A 21129-nucleotide genomic window follows, 5' to 3' on the forward strand; every position below is an offset into this window, starting at 1 on the left:
AACGATGATGCTTTTCCTCACTATCTGTGCATCCGGGCACACAACACTTTCTATAACGAGAATACATTTCAACTACCGACTTGTATCTACTAATAAAATAAAATAATAATTTAATGTATAAATGTTATAAAAAGCTAACCACACTCTTCTCTATATAAGGTACATTGAAAATGGCGTACAAAAAAATAAACAAATCACAGAACGAAATGAACCAATCAGATCCCGTCGCGGCTCTTAGCATAGCGAATAAAACAAGTAATATGTTAAAAGTAGCGACATCTACATGTTGGACGTCGCGAAACATTTCCCCAAAATCTCCTATGAAGTTAAATCTGTATTTCTCTATGACGCGAACATTCGAAACTGCCGCGCTCAGGAAAACCACCCCCGTTATCCCCACCGCGACCCGGCCGCCCGACTCTTCCCTTCCCTTTCCCAAACCCGGTCCCCCCCTCTAAGTATTGACCTATCTCTGGACCGCTCGCACACCGTACCAACGCACTAGAAAATCAATCGCCCCTCTCGCTGCCGAAAATTAAACATGGCTGACTTCGAGTTCGAGCAGTTGGGGCAGAAATTCGAAAAAAACTGTAGAAAATCCTCGGGAAACAATTCGCCGTTCTATTCGTAAGTACCGTTACCCTCTGAGCTTGCCCTTTGTCTCGTATTAATTGTAAGACGCGTGGTAATCGGCCTGGGGTCGTCGGAAAAATCCGGTTTCCACCAACACCACGCGAGGTCTGTGCGTTACACCCGGTGGAAATAGTGTAGAATAGGTGTTTTACGTATTTTAAACGGATTAGACTGGTTGTTTTTGTTCGATTATTATGTCATATTCGCGTCACAACGCAATGTTGGTGTTCTATGTCATAATCATTTAACATGACTCACTTTATCTTATCCCCTGTATCTTATTTTATGCTATCGGAACATTTATATACTCAGATAGGCTCGATAGTTATATTTTGAAACAAAAAAATATAATCAAAAATCATATCTATCTAGTAATTTTGCTTAACAATGTTCAAATTCAGATCTAAGACTTCTGACCTAAACTTAATTAGAATTTAATGGATGTACTCCCACTGGTGTGCTCCACATAAGCTTAAAACACGACACATAGCTAAACTATGTAAAAATATCCAAATCGCTAAATTCACTGTTAAATTTCTTCACTAAATGTAAGTACACTTAGGTCTTTGTGGATGTACTCACTTTTAACATACTCCAAAGAACATTGTTTTGTTAAGTTTGGATCATTTTGATGTTGGATTTCTTTGTGCAACCTAATGGTTGCAGACTGTAGGCTTCAAAATTTGTTTTATACAATAACAATTTATCCTGAATTTGAACTCAAATGTTCAGGTATTATTCGATATTGCTAACCTTCACCACACCACTCTTCATACAAGTTCAAGTTTCAGGACTGCTCAGGATACAGGATACCTTGTCGATTTCACAAAAAATAACAAAGTTTGTGCCTTTTGAGTGTATATATTCATGTTTATATGTCTTCTTATAATGTCTTCGTTACACCCAGAAAGTGTACAAGCACTGCTAGACAATGTTAGATATATGTATAACATTAACTCACTTTGCTTGTTAATATGCTTTTTTTTTAATTTTCTAATATTACATTATTTTTTGTGGAGAGTTTAAATGAACATTGTTATATCTAAATTTTAATTTTATTTTTGCTTTCCATATTCTTCGTCTAGTGTTATTTATGTTGGAACCAAAATCTCGATAATGATATTACTGAGTAGATTACTAGCAGTGATGAGTTGAATGTTGATATTAATGCGTCTTTCTCAATTAGCACCTCTTGTTCCGTTTGAAGAACATGTAGTCAGCTGGGTCAATAATAGGTAATCCAATTCGTCATCAGAATCATCAGCACTTATTATACAATAAACCTTACATACAATAAACATTTTTGTTTGTTATTATCCTTTCAATTGTTTCTAAAATATTAAGAGAAAATGGATTACAGTTTCTTCACTGTTCTTCATGACTTTCTATAGCCAACTCTTTCGATATCTAATGGCTCTTAAAATTACTTGACGTATCAAAACTAGAAAATGTTTAACACCTTCGAAAAACTAGTTCTTTTGTCTGTTCTACAGCCAATTACTACCCCACTTCTCTTCTTGTACTTAAACAAGATCAAGAGTAAACTTAGGAACAAACGTCTAGCCAATCTTGATAAATCTATTTTTAGCCATTTGTTACTTTTATTTTACGAAATGCTGGCTACTTTTCCACGAACTTTGCCTATTATCATATCATAATATTTTCGAAATCTGTATATCGAGCAGAATAAACCTTTGTCTTTGTCCAAATATCTAGAAAAATCATTCAAAGACTTTTTTAACCACAGTATAACTGTATTTTTGGCAACATGATAAGTAGGTTTGCATTTTTTCTTAATTTTTAAAGAATATTTGTTCAACACTTTCCAAAATTTCTTTCATAACTATTTTTCATGACCAGTAACAATACGTCACTGAAAATTCTCCTTTTTTCCTGGCTCTAATAAAAACATAGGAATGGCCTGATAATAAACAGGTTTATATATTTTTCCTTTTCGGTCCCTCTGAAGCCAGAAAAAACGTTTTCTAACTGTTAATTCATCAATTTTGAGCTGGCCTGCAAGCCTTTATGCATTTGGCTTATTTTTTATATTCGATAATACTCGCATTTTGTTTCACCTTCAAACTAGAGTTCACATCATCGTTAAGTTTCACGATATGAAAATTATTGTTAACACGTGACAGTGATAGGAATTAATTCCCATTAATCCTGTTATTAATTTGAACTTTAGTCTTACAAGAAAAATCTTAACTAACACCAGATAATACTTTAAATAAAATACATTATACTAATTTATTCGTCATTTGCCATGTTTATTAATGAGTATATAAACATAAATTAGAAAATAGTATAAGGTAGTTTAATATGATTGAAATTAATTTCTTGGAAGAACTCCATCAAATATATTCCTCTCCCTCTCTAACAAATTCCCTCTCTGTAGAACTCGTCTTTCTTTGGATGGGATTCTCCCATATATTATCGATGCTTTTAGTGTTGTCCAAACAAGGACTAAAAGTACCTGGGCTGATGACAGTTTGATATAATATCTATAATATATATATATATAATCGTTGATCAATTGTTTTTTATAAATGCTTCCACGTTTCTGATGCCACCAAACGTACAGATTGGATGGGGCGCAAAATATTCAAAAATCTCCAATAGCAATTAATATAAGAAACTGAATGGATTTTTGTCCTTCTTTTCATATTTTTTGTTTTTTTTAAATCCTGGAAATCTTTTGTTACAAGCTGTATTTAAGGAAAACTTTTTAATAATATTTATTACAATAAAATTGACCATTTTCAATTCAGTAAAATAAGTATTCCTTGATATTTACTATACTTCCTTCCTATTTTCTCCAGATTAGTGCAAGTTGATGATGACTCCCCTAGTACATCCCCCTCTCCCGACAATGAACTCAACGACTGTGATATGCTTGGGGAAAACCATTCCAGCCTACAAGACAAAGATGGCCTCAGTTCAGGTGGTAATTCGCGATGATTATCCTCACAATCTAAACAATAATAGGAATAATGATTTTTAGTAAAAGACAACCAGAGTAAGCCTGCGGACTGTTTTGGAAGACCTACCCCCATACCCCCATGGAATGGTGAGAGGAGAAGACGAAAATTGCCGGAGATACCCAAAAATAAAAAATGTTAGTCCTTCTATACAACTCTCTCTTGATGTAGCTGATATGTTAATTTCTAGCCGCACTAGTAACCATGTATAATGCACAACAACAATTATCCAGAGAGATGTCCCTGGCTGACGAAATGGGTGGAACCAGTAGTAGTGGCCCTAGTTCGATATTGGTACTAAAATGTGGATACTTGTGGGACGATTCTCCAGAATCCGATAGGTAATATTTTTTCTAAACCGCAGTTCTCACACCAACGTTCCTATATATCAATTTTAGATTACTAACTGATGCTGACAGTGGTCATTCCACAGCTCACTCGCCAACCGGCACCGATGGCCCTAAATCCATGTCGCCTCTGATGGGTAGCAGTCCCTCAATGGTTGGCGGTATGTTATATAATGACGTCGAAATGCTCGAAGCAACGCACAGGTAATTAGATATTAACTGACCCGGAGATCGTTTTCTAGATGCAATCAAATATTACAGAGCCCTACACAAGTTCTTACCTAGGCACGAGGATGAAATTGAATTAGAAATTGGGGACCCGGTATATGTACAGAAAGAAGCAGACGATCTATGGTGTGAAGGTATAGTTATTATAATTTAAACTATAATATTATAACAATAACAAATATTAATAATCTGAAACATTCACAATTATTGACAAAATGGCGAAGGTACATCTAATAATTTCAAAATAGAATAAAATTCAAAATAAAAATTGTTTTTTCATGTTAAATTAATTTTTCTCGTGACTATGACGATAGGGATTGCAGTTGTTAGTATGTATAAGGTAACTTGTTAAATATGCAATACAATAGAACTTTAAAATATATTTTAACAAATTTTTCAAAACAAGGTAAATAAAATTAAAGTTATAAATTACATTACTGTAAGTTTCATAATCAATTGTATATATATATATATATATATATATATATATATATAATAATCAAATTATCATAATTTAATATAATTTATTGCTATTCTTTACAAATTGGTCAAGGTACCTCCAATATTAAATTTAAAAAATTTATTAATAAGTGAAAATATATTGTTTTACATATATTAAAAATAAAATTTCCACAGTCATGACCTTAATTACCCATCATCATGGCAATGATAAATCAAATTTATCAGAAAGAATAAAAATAGAAACTGAGTTTTCACTTATTAATAAATTTTTTAAATTTATAATTGGGGACCCGGTATATGTACAGAAAGAAGCAGACGATCTATGGTGTGAAGGTATAGTTATTATAATTTAAACTATAATATTATAACAATAACAAATATTAATAATCTAAATCAATTTTAATTATGACAAAATGGTGAAGGTACTTCTATTAATTTCAAAATAGAGTAAAATTCAAAATAAAAATTGTTTTTTCATGTTAAATTAATTTTTCTCGTGACTATGACGATAGGGATTGCAGTTGTTAGTATGTATTAGGTAACTTGTTAAATATGCAATACAATAGAACTTTAAAATATATTTTAACAAATTTTTCATAACAAGGTAAATAAAATTAAAGTTATAAATTAAATTACTGTAAGTTTCATAAACAATTGTATATATATATATATATATATATATATATATATATATATATATATATATATATATATATATGTATATATATATATATATATATATATATATATATATATATATATATAATAATCAAATTATCATAATTTAATATAATTTATTGCTATTCTTTACAAATTGGTCAAGGTCAAGGTACAAGTATTAATGACTACATTACCCATCATCATGGCAATGATAAATCAAATTTATCAGAAAGAATAAAAATAGAAACTGAGTTTTCACTTATTAATAAATTTTTTAAATTTATAATTGGGGACCCGGTATATGTACAGAAAGAAGCAGACGATCTATGGTGTGAAGGTATAGTTATTATAATTTAAACTATAATATTATAACAATAACAAATATTAATAATCTGAAACATTCACAATTATTGACAAAATGGTGAAGGTACCTCTATTAATTTCAAAATAGAGTAAAATTCAAAATAAAAATTGTTTTTTCATATTAAATTAATTTTTCTCGTGACTATGACGATAGGGATTGCAGTTGTTAGTATGTATAAGGTAACTTGTTAAATATGCAATACAATAGAACTTTAAAATATATTTTAACAAATTTTTCAAATCAAGGTAAATAAAATTATAGTTATAAATTAAATTACTGTAAGTTTCATAATCAATTGTATATATATATATATATGTATATATATATATATATATATATATAATAATCAAATTATCATAATTTAATATAATTTATTGCTATTCTTTACAAATTGGTCAAGGTACCTCCAATATTAAATTTAAAAAATTTATTAATAAGTGAAAATATATTGTTTTACATATATTAAAAATAAAATTTCCACAGTCATGACCTTAATTACCCATCATCATGGCAATGATAAATCAAATTTATCAGAAAGAATAAAAATAGAAACTGAGTTTTCACTTATTAATAAATTTTTTAAATTTATAATTGGGGACCCGGTATATGTACAGAAAGAAGCAGACGATCTATGGTGTGAAGGTATAGTTACTATAATTTAAATTATAATATTATAACAATAACAAATATTAATAATCTAAAACAATCATAATTATGACAAAATGGTGAAGGTACTTTTATTAATTTCAAAATAGAGTAAAATTCAAAATAAAAATTGTTTTTTCATGTTAAATTAATTTTTCTCGTGACTATGACGATAGGGATTGCAGTTGTTAGTATGTATAAGGTAACTTGTTAAATATGCAATACAATAGAACTTTAAAATATATTTTAACAAATTTTTCAAATCAAGGTAAATAAAATTAAAGTTATAAATTAAATTACTGTAAGTTTCATAATCAATTGTTTATATATATATATATATATATATATATATATATATATATATATATATATATATATATATATATATATATATATATATATATAATAATCAAATTATCATAATTTAATATAATTTATTGCTATTCTTTACAAATTGGTCAAGGTCAAGGTACAAGTATTAATGACTACATTACCCATCATCATGGCAATGATAAATCAAATTTATCAGAAAGAATAAAAATAGAAACTGAGTTTTCACTTATTAATAAATTTTTTAAATTTATAATCGGGGACCCGGTATATGTACAGAAAGAAGCAGACGATCTATGGTGTGAAGGTATAGTTATTATAATTTAAACTATAATATTATAACAATAACAAATATTAATAATCTAAAACAACATAATTATGACAAAATGGTGAAGGTACCTCTATTAATTTCAAATAGAGTAAAATTCAAAATAAAAATTGTTTTTTCATGTTAAATTAATTTTTCTCGTGACTATGACGATAGGGATTGCAGTTGTTAGTATGTATAAGGTAACTTGTTAAATATGCAATACAATAGAACTTTAAAATATATTTTAACAAATTTTTCAAATCAAGGTAAATAAAATTATAGTTATAAATTAAATTACTGTAAGTTTCATAATCAATTGTATATATATATATATATATATATATATATATATATATATATATATATATATATATATATATATATATATGTATATATATATATATATATATATATATAATAATCAAATTATCATAATTTAATATAATTTATTGCTATTCTTTACAAATTGGTCAAGGTACCTCCAATATTAAATTTAAAAAATTTATTAATAAGTGAAAATATATTGTTTTACATATATTAAAAATAAAATTTCCACAGTCATGACCTTAATTACCCATCATCATGGCAATGATAAATCAAATTTATCAGAAAGAATAAGAATAGAAACTGAGTTTTCACTTATTAATAAATTTTTTAAATTTATAATTGGGGACCCGGTATATGTACAGAAAGATGCAGAAGATCTATTGTGTGAAGGTATAGTTATTATAATTTAAACTATAATATTATAACAATAACAAATATTAATAATCTAAAACAATCGTAATTATGTCAAAATGGTGAAGGTACCTCTATTAATTTCAAAATAGAGTAAAATTCAAAATAAAAATTGTTTTTTCATGTTAAATTAATTTTTCTCGTGACTATGACGATAGGGATTACAGTTGTTAGTATGTATAAGGTAACTTGTTAAATATGCAATACAATAGAACTTTAATATATATTTTAACAAATTTTTCAAATCAAGGTAAATAAAATTAAAGTTATAAATTAAATTACTGTAAGTTTCATAATCAATTGTATATATATATATATATATATATATATATATATATATATATATATATATATATATATATATATATATATAATAAAATTATCACAATTTAATATAATTTATTGCTATTCTTTACAAATTGGTCAAGGTACCTCCAATATTAAATTTAAAAAATTTATTAATAAGTGAAAATATATTGTTTTACATATATTAAAAATAAAATTTCCACAGTCATGACCTTAATTACCCATCATCATGGCAATGATAAATCAAATTTATCAGAAAGAATAAAAATAGAAACTGAGTTTTCACTTATTAATAAATTTTTTAAATTTATAATTGGGGACCCGGTATATGTACAGAAAGAAGCAGACGATCTCTGGTGTGAAGGTATAGTTATTATAATTTAAACTATAATATTATAACAATAACAAATATTAATAATCTAAAACAATCATAATTATGACAAAATGGTGAAGGTACCTCTATTAATTTCAAAATAGAGTAAAATTCAAAATAAAAATTGTTTTTTCATATTAAATTAATTTTTCTCGTGACTATGACGATAGGGATTGCAGTTGTTAGTATGTATAAGGTAACTTGTTAAATATGCAATACAATAGAACTTTAAAATATATTTTAACAAATTTTTCAAATCAAGGTAAATAAAATTATAGTTATAAATTAAATTACTGTAAGTTTCATAATCAATTGTATATATATATATATATATATATATATATATATATATATATATATATATATATATATATATATATATATATAATAATCAAATTATCATAATTTAATATAATTTATTGCTATTCTTTACAAATTGGTCAAGGTACCTCCAATATTAAATTTAAAAAATTTATTAATAAGTGAAAATATATTGTTTTACATATATTAAAAATAAAATTTCCACAGTCATGACCTTAATAGTTAAAATTTTATTTTTAAATATTATACAGACTGTTTGGTCATGAAATTATATATATATATATATATATATATATATATATATATATATATATTAATGACTACATTACCCATCATCATGGCAATGATAAATCAAATTTATCAGAAAGAATAAGAATAGAAACTGAGTTTTCACTTATTAATAAATTTTTTAAATTTATAATTGGGGACCCGGTATATGTACAGAAAGATGCAGAAGATCTATTGTGTGAAGGTATAGTTATTATAATTTAAACTATAATATTATAACAATAACAAATATTAATAATCTAAAACAATCGTAATTATGTCAAAATGGTGAAGGTACCTCTATTAATTTCAAAATAGAGTAAAATTCAAAATAAAAATTGTTTTTTCATGTTAAATTAATTTTTCTCGTGACTATGACGATAGGGATTACAGTTGTTAGTATGTATAAGGTAACTTGTTAAATATGCAATACAATAGAACTTTAATATATATTTTAACAAATTTTTCAAATCAAGGTAAATAAAATTAAAGTTATAAATTAAATTACTGTAAGTTTCATAATCAATTGTATATATATATATATATATATATATATATATATATATATATATATATATATATATATATATATATATATATATATATATATATATATATATATATATATATATATAATAAAATTATCATAATTTAATATAATTTATTGCTATTCTTTACAAATTGGTCAAGGTACCTCCAATATTAAATTTAAAAAATTTATTAATAAGTGAAAATATATTGTTTTACATATATTAAAAATAAAATTTCCACAGTCATGACCTTAATTACCCATCATCATGGCAATGATAAATCAAATTTATCAGAAAGAATAAAAATAGAAACTGAGTTTTCACTTATTAATAAATTTTTTAAATTTATAATTGGGGACCCGGTATATGTACAGAAAGAAGCAGACGATCTCTGGTGTGAAGGTATAGTTATTATAATTTAAACTATAATATTATAACAATAACAAATATTAATAATCTAAAACAATCATAATTATGACAAAATGGTGAAGGTACCTCTATTAATTTCAAAATAGAATAAAATTCAAAATAAAAATTGTTTTTTCATATTAAATTAATTTTTCTCGTGACTATGACGATAGGGATTGCAGTTGTTAGTATGTATAAGGTAACTTGTTAAATATGCAATACAATAGAACTTTAAAATATATTTTAACAAATTTTTCAAATCAAGGTAAATAAAATTATAGTTATAAATTAAATTACTGTAAGTTTCATAATCAATTGTATATATATATATATATGTATATATATATATATATATATATATATATATATATATATATATATATATATATAATAATCAAATTATCATAATTTAATATAATTTATTGCTATTCTTTACAAATTGGTCAAGGTACCTCCAATATTAAATTTAAAAAATTTATTAATAAGTGAAAATATATTGTTTTACATATATTAAAAATAAAATTTCCACAGTCATGACCTTAATAGTTAAAATTTTATTTTTAAATGTTATACAGACTGTTTGGTCATGAAATTATATATATATATATATATATATATATATATTAATGACTACATTACCCATCATCATGGCAATGATAAATCAAATTTATCAGAAAGAATAAGAATAGAAACTGAGTTTTCACTTATTAATAAATTTTTTAAATTTATAATTGGGGACCCGGTATATGTACAGAAAGATGCAGAAGATCTATTGTGTGAAGGTATAGTTATTATAATTTAAACTATAATATTATAACAATAACAAATATTAATAATCTAAAACAATCGTAATTATGACAAAATGGTGAAGGTACCTCTATTAATTTCAAAATAGAGTAAAATTCAAAATAAAAATTGTTTTTTCATGTTAAATTAATTTTTCTCGTGACTATGACGATAGGGATTACAGTTGTTAGTATGTATAAGGTAACTTGTTAAATATGCAATACAATAGAACTTTAATATATATTTTAACAAATTTTTCAAATCAAGGTAAATAAAATTAAAGTTATAAATTAAATTACTGTAATATATATATATATATATATATATATATATATATATATATATAATAAAATTATCATAATTTAATATAATTTATTGCTATTCTTTACAAATTGGTCAAGGTACCTCCAATATTAAATTTAAAAAATTTATTAATAAGTGAAAATATATTGTTTTACATATATTAAAAATAAAATTTCCACAGTCATGACCTTAATTACCCATCATCATGGCAATGATAAATCAAATTTATCAGAAAGAATAAAAATAGAAACTGAGTTTTCACTTATTAATAAATTTTTTAAATTTATAATTGGGGACCCGGTATATGTACAGAAAGAAGCAGACGATCTCTGGTGTGAAGGTATAGTTATTATAATTTAAACTATAATATTATAACAATAACAAATATTAATAATCTAAAACAATCATAATTATGACAAAATGGTGAAGGTACCTCTATTAATTTCAAAATAGAGTAAAATTCAAAATAAAAATTGTTTTTTCATATTAAATTAATTTTTCTCGTGACTATGACGATAGGGATTGCAGTTGTTAGTATGTATAAGGTAACTTGTTAAATATGCAATACAATAGAACTTTAAAATATATTTTAACAAATTTTTCAAATCAAGGTAAATAAAATTAAAGTTATAAATTAAATTACTGTAAGTTTCATAATCAATTGTATATATATATATATATGTATATATATATATATATATATATATATATATATATATAATAATCAAATTATCATAATTTAATATAATTTATTGCTATTCTTTACAAATTGGTCAAGGTACCTCCAATATTAAATTTAAAAAATTTATTAATAAGTGAAAATATATTGTTTTACATATATTAAAAATAAAATTTCCACAGTCATGACCTTAATAGTTAAAATTTTATTTTTAAATGTTATACAGACTGTTTGGTCATGAAATTATATATATATATATATATATATATATATATATATATATATATGTATATATTTATATTAATGACTACATTACCCATCATCATGGCAATGATAAATCAAATTTATCAGAAAAAATAAAAATAGAAACTGAGTTTTCACTTATTAATAAATTTTTTAAATTTATAATTGGGGACCCGGTATATGTACAGAAAGAAGCAGACGATCTATGGTGTGAAGGTATAGTTATTATAATTTAAACTATAATATTATAACAATAACAAATATTAATAATCTGAAACAATCATAATTATGACAAAATGGTGAAGGTACTTCTATTAATTTCAAAATAGAGTAAAATTCAAAATAAAAATTGTTTTTTCATGTTAAATTAATTTTTCTCCTGACTATGACGATAGGGATTGCAGTTGTTAGTATGTATAAGGTAACTTGTTAAATATGCAATACAATAGAACTTTAAAATATATTTTAACAAATTTTTCAAATCAAGGTAAATAAAATTATAGTTATAAATTAAATTACTGTAAGTTTCATAATCAATTGTATATATATATATATATATATATATATATATATATATATATATATATATATATATATATATATATATATATATATATATATATATATAATAATGAAATTATCATAATTTAATATAATTTATTGCAATTCTTTACAAATTGGTCAAGGTACCTCCAATATTAAATTTAAAAAATTTATTAATAAGTGAAAATATATTGTTTTACATATATTAAAAATAAAATTTCCACAGTCATGACCTTAATAGTTAAAATTTTATTTTTAAATGTTATACAGACTGTTTGGTCATGAAATTATATATATATATATATATATATATATATATATATATATATATATATATATATATATATATATATATATATATATATATATATATATATATATATATATAATGACTACATTACCCATCATCATGGCAATGATAAATCAAATTTATCAGAAAGAATAAAAATAGAAACTGAGTTTTCACTTATTAATAAATTTTTTAAATTTATAATTGGGGACCCGGTATATGTACAGAAAGAAGCAGACGATCTATGGTGTGAAGGTATAGTTATTATAATTTAAACTATAATATTATAACAATAACAAATATTAATAATCTAAAACAATCATAATTATGACAAAATGGTGAAGGTACCTCTATTAATTTCAATATAGAGTAAAATTCAAAATAAAAATTGTTTTTTCATGTTAAATTAATTTTTCTCGTGACTATGACGATAGGGATTGCAGTTGTTAGTATGTATAAGGTAACTTGTTAAATATGCAATACAATAGAACTTTAAAATATATTTTAACAAATTTTTCAAATCAAGGTAAATAAAATTAAAGTTATAAATTAAATTACTGTAAGTTTCATAATCAATTGTATATATATATATATATATATATATATATATATATAATCAAATTATCATAATTTAATATAATTTATTGCTATTTTTTACAAATTGGTCAAGGTACCTCCAATATTAAATTTAAAAAATTTATTAATAAGTGAAAATATATTGTTTTACATATATTAAAAATAAAATTTCCACAGTCATGACCTTAATTACCCATCATCATGGCAATGATAAATCAAATTTATCAGAAAGAATAAAAATAGAAACTGAGTTTTCACTTATTAATAAATTTTTTAAATTTATAATTGGGGACCCGGTATATGTACAGAAAGAAGCAGACGATATATGGTGTGAAGGTATAGTTATTATAATTTAAACTATAATATTATAACAATAACAAATATTAATAATCTAAAACAATCATAATTATGACAAAATGGTGAAGGTACCTCTATTAATTTCAAAATAGAATAAAATTCAAAATAAAAATTGTTTTTTCATATTAAATTAATTTTTCTCGTGACTATGACGATAGGGATTGCAGTTGTTAGTATGTATAAGGTAACTTGTTAGAACTTTAAAATATATTTTAACAAATTTTTCAAATCAAGGTAAATAAAATTAAAGTTATAAATTAAATTACTGTAAGTTTCATAATCAATTGTATATATATATATATATATATATATATATATATATATATATATATATATATATATATATATATGTATATATATATAATAATCAAATTATCATAATTTAATATAATTTATTGCTATTCTTTACAAATTGGTCAAGGTACCTCCAATATTAAATTTAAAAAATTTATTAATAAGTGAAAATATATTGTTTTACATATATTAAAAATAAAATTTCCACAGTCATGACCTTAATAGTTAAAATTTTATTTTTAAATGTTATACAGACTGTTTGGTCTTGAAATTTTATATATGTATATATATATATATATATATTTATATATATATATATATATATATATATATATATATATATATATATATATATATTAATGACTACATTACCCATCATCATGGCAATGATAAATCAAATTTATCAGAAAGAATAAAAATAGAAACTGAGTTTTCACTTATTAATAAATTTTTTAAATTTATAATTGGGGACCCGGTATATGTACAGAAAGAAGCAGACGATCTATGGTGTGAAGGTATAGTTATTATAATTTAAACTATAATATTATAACAATAACAAATATTAATAATCTAAAACAATCATAATTATGACAAAATGGTGAGGGTACTTCTATTAATTTCAAAATAGTGTAAAATTCAAAATAAAAATTGTTTTTTCATGTTAAATTAATTTTTCTCGTGACTATGACGATAGGGATTGCAGTTGTTAGTATGTATAAGGTAACTTGTTAAATATGCAATACAATAGAACTTTAAAATATATTTTAACAAATTTTTCAAATCAAGGTAAATAAAATTAAAGTTATAAATTAAATTACTGTAAGTTTCATAATCAATTGTATATATATATATATATATATATATATATATATATATATATATATATATATATATATAATAATCAAATTATCATAATTTAATATAATTTATTGCAATTCTTTACAAATTGGTCAAGGTACCTCCAATATTAAATTTAAAAAAATTATTAATAAGTGAAAATATATTGTTTTACATATATTAAAAATAAAATTTCCACAGTCATGACCTTAATTACCCATCATCATGGCAATGATAAATCAAATTTATCAGAAAGAATAAAAATAGAAACTGAGTTTTCACTTATTAATAAATTTTTTAAATTTATAATTGGGGACCCGGTATATGTACAGAAAGAAGCAGACGATCTATGGTGTGAAGGTATAGTTATTATAATTTAAACTATAATATTATAACAATAACAAATATTAATAATCTGAATCAATCATAATTATGACAAAATGGTGAAGGTACTTCTATTAATTTCAAAATAGAGTAAAATTCAAAATAAAAATTGTTTTTTCATGTTAAATTAATTTTTCTCCTGACTATGACGATAGGGATTGCAGTTGTTAGTATGTATAAGGTAACTTGTTAAATATGCAATACAATAGAACTTTAAAATATATTTTAACAAATTTTTCAAATCAAGGTAAATAAAATTATAGTTATAAATTAAATTACTGTAAGTTTCATAATCAATTGTATATATATATATATATATATATATATATATATATATATATATATATATATATATAATAATCAAATTATCATAATTTAATATAATTTATTGCAATTCTTTACAAATTGGTCAAGGTACCTCCAATATTAAATTTAAAAAATTTATTAATAAGTGAAAATATATTGTTTTACATATATTAAAAATAAAATTTCCACAGTCATGACCTTAATTACCCATCATCATGGCAATGATAAATCAAATTTATCAGAAAGAATAAAAATAGAAACTGAGTTTTCACTTATTAATAAATTTTTTAAATTTATAATTGGGGACCCGGTATATGTACAGAAAGAAGCAGACGATCTATGGTGTGAAGGTATAGTTATTATAATTTAAACTATAATATTATAACAATAACAAATATTAATAATCTAAAACAATCATAATTATGACAAAATGGTGAAGGTACCTCTATTAATTTCAATATAGAGTAAAATTCAAAATAAAAATTGTTTTTTCATGTTAAATTAATTTTTCTCGTGACTATGACGATAGGGATTGCAGTTGTTAGTATGTATAAGGTAACTTGTTAAATATGCAATACAATAGAACTTTAAAATATATTTTAACAAATTTTTCAAATCAAGGTAAATAAAATTAAAGTTATAAATTAAATTACTGTAAGTTTCATAATCAATTGTATATATATATATATATATATATATATATATATATATATATATATATATATATAATCAAATTATCATAATTTAATATAATTTATTGCTATTCTTTACAAATTGGTCAAGGTACCTCCAATATTAAATTTAAAAAATTTATTAGTAAGTGAAAATATATTGTTTACATATATTAAAAACAGAATTTCCACAGTCATGACCTTAATAGTTAAAATTTTATTTTTAAATGTTATACAGACTGTTTGGTCATGAAATTTTTTATATTATAAAAACTGAGTTTTCACTTATTAATAAATTTTTTAAATTTATAATTGGGGACCCGGTATATGTACAGAAAGAAGCATACGATCTGTGGTGTGAAGGTATAGTTATTATAATTTAAACTATAATATTATAACCATAACAAATATTAATAATATAAAACATCCACAATTAATGACAAAATGGTGAAGGTACCTTTAATAATATCAAAATAGAGTAAAATTCAAAATAAAAATTGTTTTTTCGTGTTATATCATATCATCATTAATCATATTATATATATATATATATATAATAATCAAATTATCATAATTTAATATAATTTATTGCTATTCTTTACAAATTGGTCAAGGTACCTCCAATATTAAATTTAAAAAATTTATTAATAAGTGAAAATATATTGTTTTACAATAAAAATAAAATTTCCACAGTCATGACCTTAATAGTTAAAATTTTATTTTTAAATGTTATACAGACTGTTTGGTCATGAAATTATATATATATATATATATATATATATATATATATATATATATATATATATATATATATATATATATATATATATTGATGACTACAGTACCCATCATCATGGCAATGATAAATCAAATTTTTCAGAAAGAATAAAAATAGAAACTGAGTTTTCACTTATTAATAAATTTTTTAAATTTATAATTGGGGACCCGGTATATGTACAGAAAGAAGCATACGATCTGTGGTGTGAAGGTATAGTTATTATAATTTAAACTATAATATTATAACCATAACAAATATTAATAATATAAAACATCCACAATTAATGACAAAATGGTGAAGCTACCTTTAATAATATCAAAATAGAGTAAAATTCAAAATAAAAATTGTTTTTTCGTGTTATATTAATTTTTCTCATGACTATGAGGATAGGGATTATAGTTGTTAGTATGTATAAGGTAACTTGTTAAATATGTAATAATGCATTAATATATATATATATATATATATATATATATATATATATATATATATATATATATATATATATATATATATATATATATATTGTTTTACATATATTATAAATAAAATTTCCACAGTAATGACTATAATAATAGACAAAAGTTTATTTTTAAATGTTATACAGCCTGTTTTGTCATGAAGTGCAATATATATATATATATATATATATATATATTATATATATAATTTTGACTATTAATAAAATTTTGACTATTAGGGTCATGACTGTGGAAATTTTATTTTTAATATATGTAGAAAAAATTATAAAATGTATAAAATTGCTATAATATAGTATAACAATATATATTTTGACAATATTATATTCTTTACAAAATGGCGAAGGTAGTTTAAAAAACGTTTTATTTCTACAATATCTTTATAATGGATAGTGAATAATTTAAATTTAGGAACTTTTACATTTCATTTATAAAACTAATTTCTAATTGCACCTATTATAATCTACAGTAATTTAATTGCGTATTTTATAATTTAAGGTGTAAATTTGAGAACTGGGAGGATGGGAATATTTCCTTCAGCATATACAGTGGATTGTGATTACAGTGATTGGGATTCTTCAACGGAACACGGCAGGAGGGAACGTTATGTTTTAGGTAAGACAAAATAGGCTTTTCTTGTATAGCAACATAGAATTATAAAACGTTAGAATTTCTTTATAATATTTCAATATATTTCAATACTTTTATCATGTTTTTGTAAGTAATATATATCGAAAATGATGTAGGTGATTATAATAATTACAAGAATTAACAGAACATAAATTTAGAAAACATTAATTTCAATGAAAGAAGCTAAATGGTTACCATATTCACAATATTCCAACAACACCACAGTGAATGTAATATGAATTTTATTTTTACTAACATTGATGTTACTTTTTTAGGTTACATTGGTTCGGTTGAAACATTAGCCCATAAAGGTACATCGGTAGTGTGTCAGGCTGTGAGAAGGGTAATTGGCAATGGAGGAACTGAACCCGAAATACAACCCTGCACTCTAGAAGTCTCCGATCAGGGCCTCAGGATGGTGGATAGGCGAAAAAGAAATGTAAGTTTATTGGTACATTGTTATCATTTCCTGCATCAGGCAGTTTATTAAAACATTTATTAATAAACGGTTATATTATTTTATTGAATTCGAATACTTATTTAAATAAAGTACTTAAAAAGTATGATTAATATAATTTTATTCAATATTGAGGTGAAAATGGTGAAGGTACTTTTAATATTTGAAAATGATACTATAACTGTTTTTAATAATAATGATTCTGTGTTGCAGCAAAGCGAACCCTGTATAGACTATTTCTACTCGCTGAAGAACGTCAGTTTTTGCGCTTTTCATCCCCGCGATCACCGATACCTAGGATTCATCACCAAGCACCCCACGCTGCAGAGGTTCGCCTGTCACGTGTTTAGAGGTCAAGACTCGACCAGACCAGTTGCCGAAGCCGTCGGGTAAGCTTCACTCGCCTAATGTGGTCACGTCTAATAGTTATTTCTCACACGCAGGCGAGCTTTCCAACGATTCTACCAGAAATTCATAGAGACTGCGTATCCCGTAGAGGACATCTATATAGAATAAGCCATTCTCTGCGATAGATATAGAATACCCTCAACTTATACTCTACTTACGGCCTTGCGTGGCGAGATAGGAGGTCCCTGGCCCCTTGGTCCTCTACCGCTGGTCAACCATCCGGTCAGCTGGGCTTTCGTCCTACACGTCAACTACTCAAACTACATTAAACAAACATGTACATATGATCAAATAGGCGATTTATGTTCCGTTACCCTTCATCTCTCATTGCTCATTTTTGTATCGGTTTTGTAAATTCACCCCCATGTCTTGTCATATCATTGTGGCTTCAAAAGCGAATCTCGAATATTATCAAGTGTTTACCTTATAAGAGATCAGTTTATAGGACCCTTTTATATTGTTTAGTTTCCTTTGATTGTACGGTTATTTTTGGTTCGTGTTGCCACCCCCTCTCGGAAAGACACTATTATAAATTATGTCTCTGATTGAAAGAGTGCAATAAAAACAAACGGCTGAGATGTGAATACTAGATGAAACTTTGTATATTTTTGATATAGCTATCGAGTAATCTGATATTATTTGATCGCATGATTTTATAAATTCTGTTCCACTATATATTACAGTTAAGACTTTATCTCTTCTGTTTTGTTATCATTGGTTTATTATTGCCAATAAATTCATTTAATAAATATTATATGAAAAATGTGAGTATTATTACTAGCAATAATAACAATAATATCAATTAATAATAATAATTTAAAACGTCATGTATGTGATTAGTTATTTTTATATTATACCATTTTGTTACATGTTATTTTATTTTATAGTTATATTGTAATAGTAAACATACACAAATATCGTACAACCAAAATAATATATTTCAAATTACCAATTTACTTACCACCATTATATACTGTATAATATTTAATTTCTTCACAATTGTACTATTGCGTCTAATTATTATTATTGATTCTTACTTTTTGAAAAATTCTAAAATAAATTTTAAACAACTAGAATAACTTTGTCAATATTCAGGCCACCATATATACCTTAGAGGAAAAATGCGATCGCTTAAAAAAATTCTATTATTCTGCCATCTATTAACCAGAGACAGAACTGACACCGCAGACATCTATTGGGAGCTGTCAGAATTAAGTCAAAATATTAAATAGGTTCCTGTTACCAAAATTACGAGAACAGAACTCTGTAAAATATTTAATGAATAATAGTAAAATAAAGATCATCGTCAATAGATGTCGCCACGTGTTAAGAGCGCTGACTTCCCAGCGCATTTGTCATATCATAAGAATTTTTTTATGTATAGGTATTGTTTATTTTTTGAAAAATATTAATTTTGATAATTCGCTTATGATTAGTTATGTTACTCTAATCGGAAAAAAAATATTTTCATGTGTGTAAAATAAAAAACTTTAAAAACCTATTTGGAAAATTTTATTTTGAATTCCCTAAGGCATTCGCCAGTACAACAATAAACGATTTAGGTACAATTTAAGTTTTCTGTTAAAAATAATTTAAAAAATTCACATATGCATATCAAAAAAAAAGTTGAAAAATTGCCATATGCAAATCACTATTTTCTCCTAATATTTAACACATTTGTTGATGGAACAAAAAAAAGTAACAAAAAATTCACATCTATATATATTGATATATATATATATTGAAAAAAATTGTTAAAAAAATTACTATATGCAAATACTGATTTTCTGCGAAACTTTAACACATGTGTTGATGGAGCAAAAAATATTAACAAAAAATCCACATATGTATATGAAAAAATGATTTAAAAAATTTCAGATGTAAATCCCGATTTTCTACCAAAATTTAACACATGTGTTGATGGAGCAAAAAATATTAACAAAAAATCCACATATGTATATGAAAAAATGGTTTAAAAAATTTCAGATGTAAATCCCGATTTTCTACCAAAATTTAACACATGTGTTGATGGAGCAAAAAATATTAACAAAAAATCCACATATGTATATGAAAAAATGGTTTAAAAAATTTCATATGTAAATCTCGATTTTCTGCAAAAATTTAATACATGTGTTGATAGTGTAAAAAATTTTACAAAAAATCTGCATATATGTATGAAAAAATTTAAAAACAAAATTACTGT

The 21129-nt window shown here is 23.8% G+C and overlaps 1 protein-coding gene across 4 annotated transcripts in view; it reads left to right on the forward strand.

Moving 5' to 3' along the window:
- Positions 1-19181, forward strand: part of Aplip1 (JNK-interacting protein Aplip1) — a 24791-nt gene extending 5610 nt beyond the window's left edge. Inside the window, exons 1-10 of one of the 4 annotated variants that reach the window (XM_076415625.1) lie at positions 486-627; positions 3459-3583; positions 3641-3754; positions 3808-3958; positions 4016-4168; positions 4226-4326; positions 17930-18046; positions 18337-18500; positions 18732-18907; positions 18962-19181. In XM_076415625.1, coding sequence (XP_076271740.1) covers positions 542-627; positions 3459-3583; positions 3641-3754; positions 3808-3958; positions 4016-4168; positions 4226-4326; positions 17930-18046; positions 18337-18500; positions 18732-18907; positions 18962-19034 — 1260 coding nt within the window. In that variant the 5' untranslated portion in view covers positions 486-541 and the 3' untranslated portion in view covers positions 19035-19181. Of the gene's footprint in view, positions 1-485; positions 628-3458; positions 3584-3640; positions 3755-3807; positions 3959-4015; positions 4169-4225; positions 4327-17929; positions 18047-18336; positions 18501-18731; positions 18908-18961 lie in introns of those variants that run through there. The other 3 variants (XM_076415626.1, XM_076415627.1, XM_076415628.1) reach the window with 3 other exon arrangements.
- The last annotated feature ends 1948 nt before the right edge of the window (positions 19182-21129 follow it).

Source organism: Rhynchophorus ferrugineus, unplaced genomic scaffold (assembly GCF_030347505.1).
Source record: "Rhynchophorus ferrugineus isolate W39M unplaced genomic scaffold, kcgeb_rfMv2 rfM10, whole genome shotgun sequence".
In the NCBI taxonomy this organism is placed as follows: Eukaryota; Metazoa; Arthropoda; class Insecta; order Coleoptera; family Curculionidae; genus Rhynchophorus; species Rhynchophorus ferrugineus.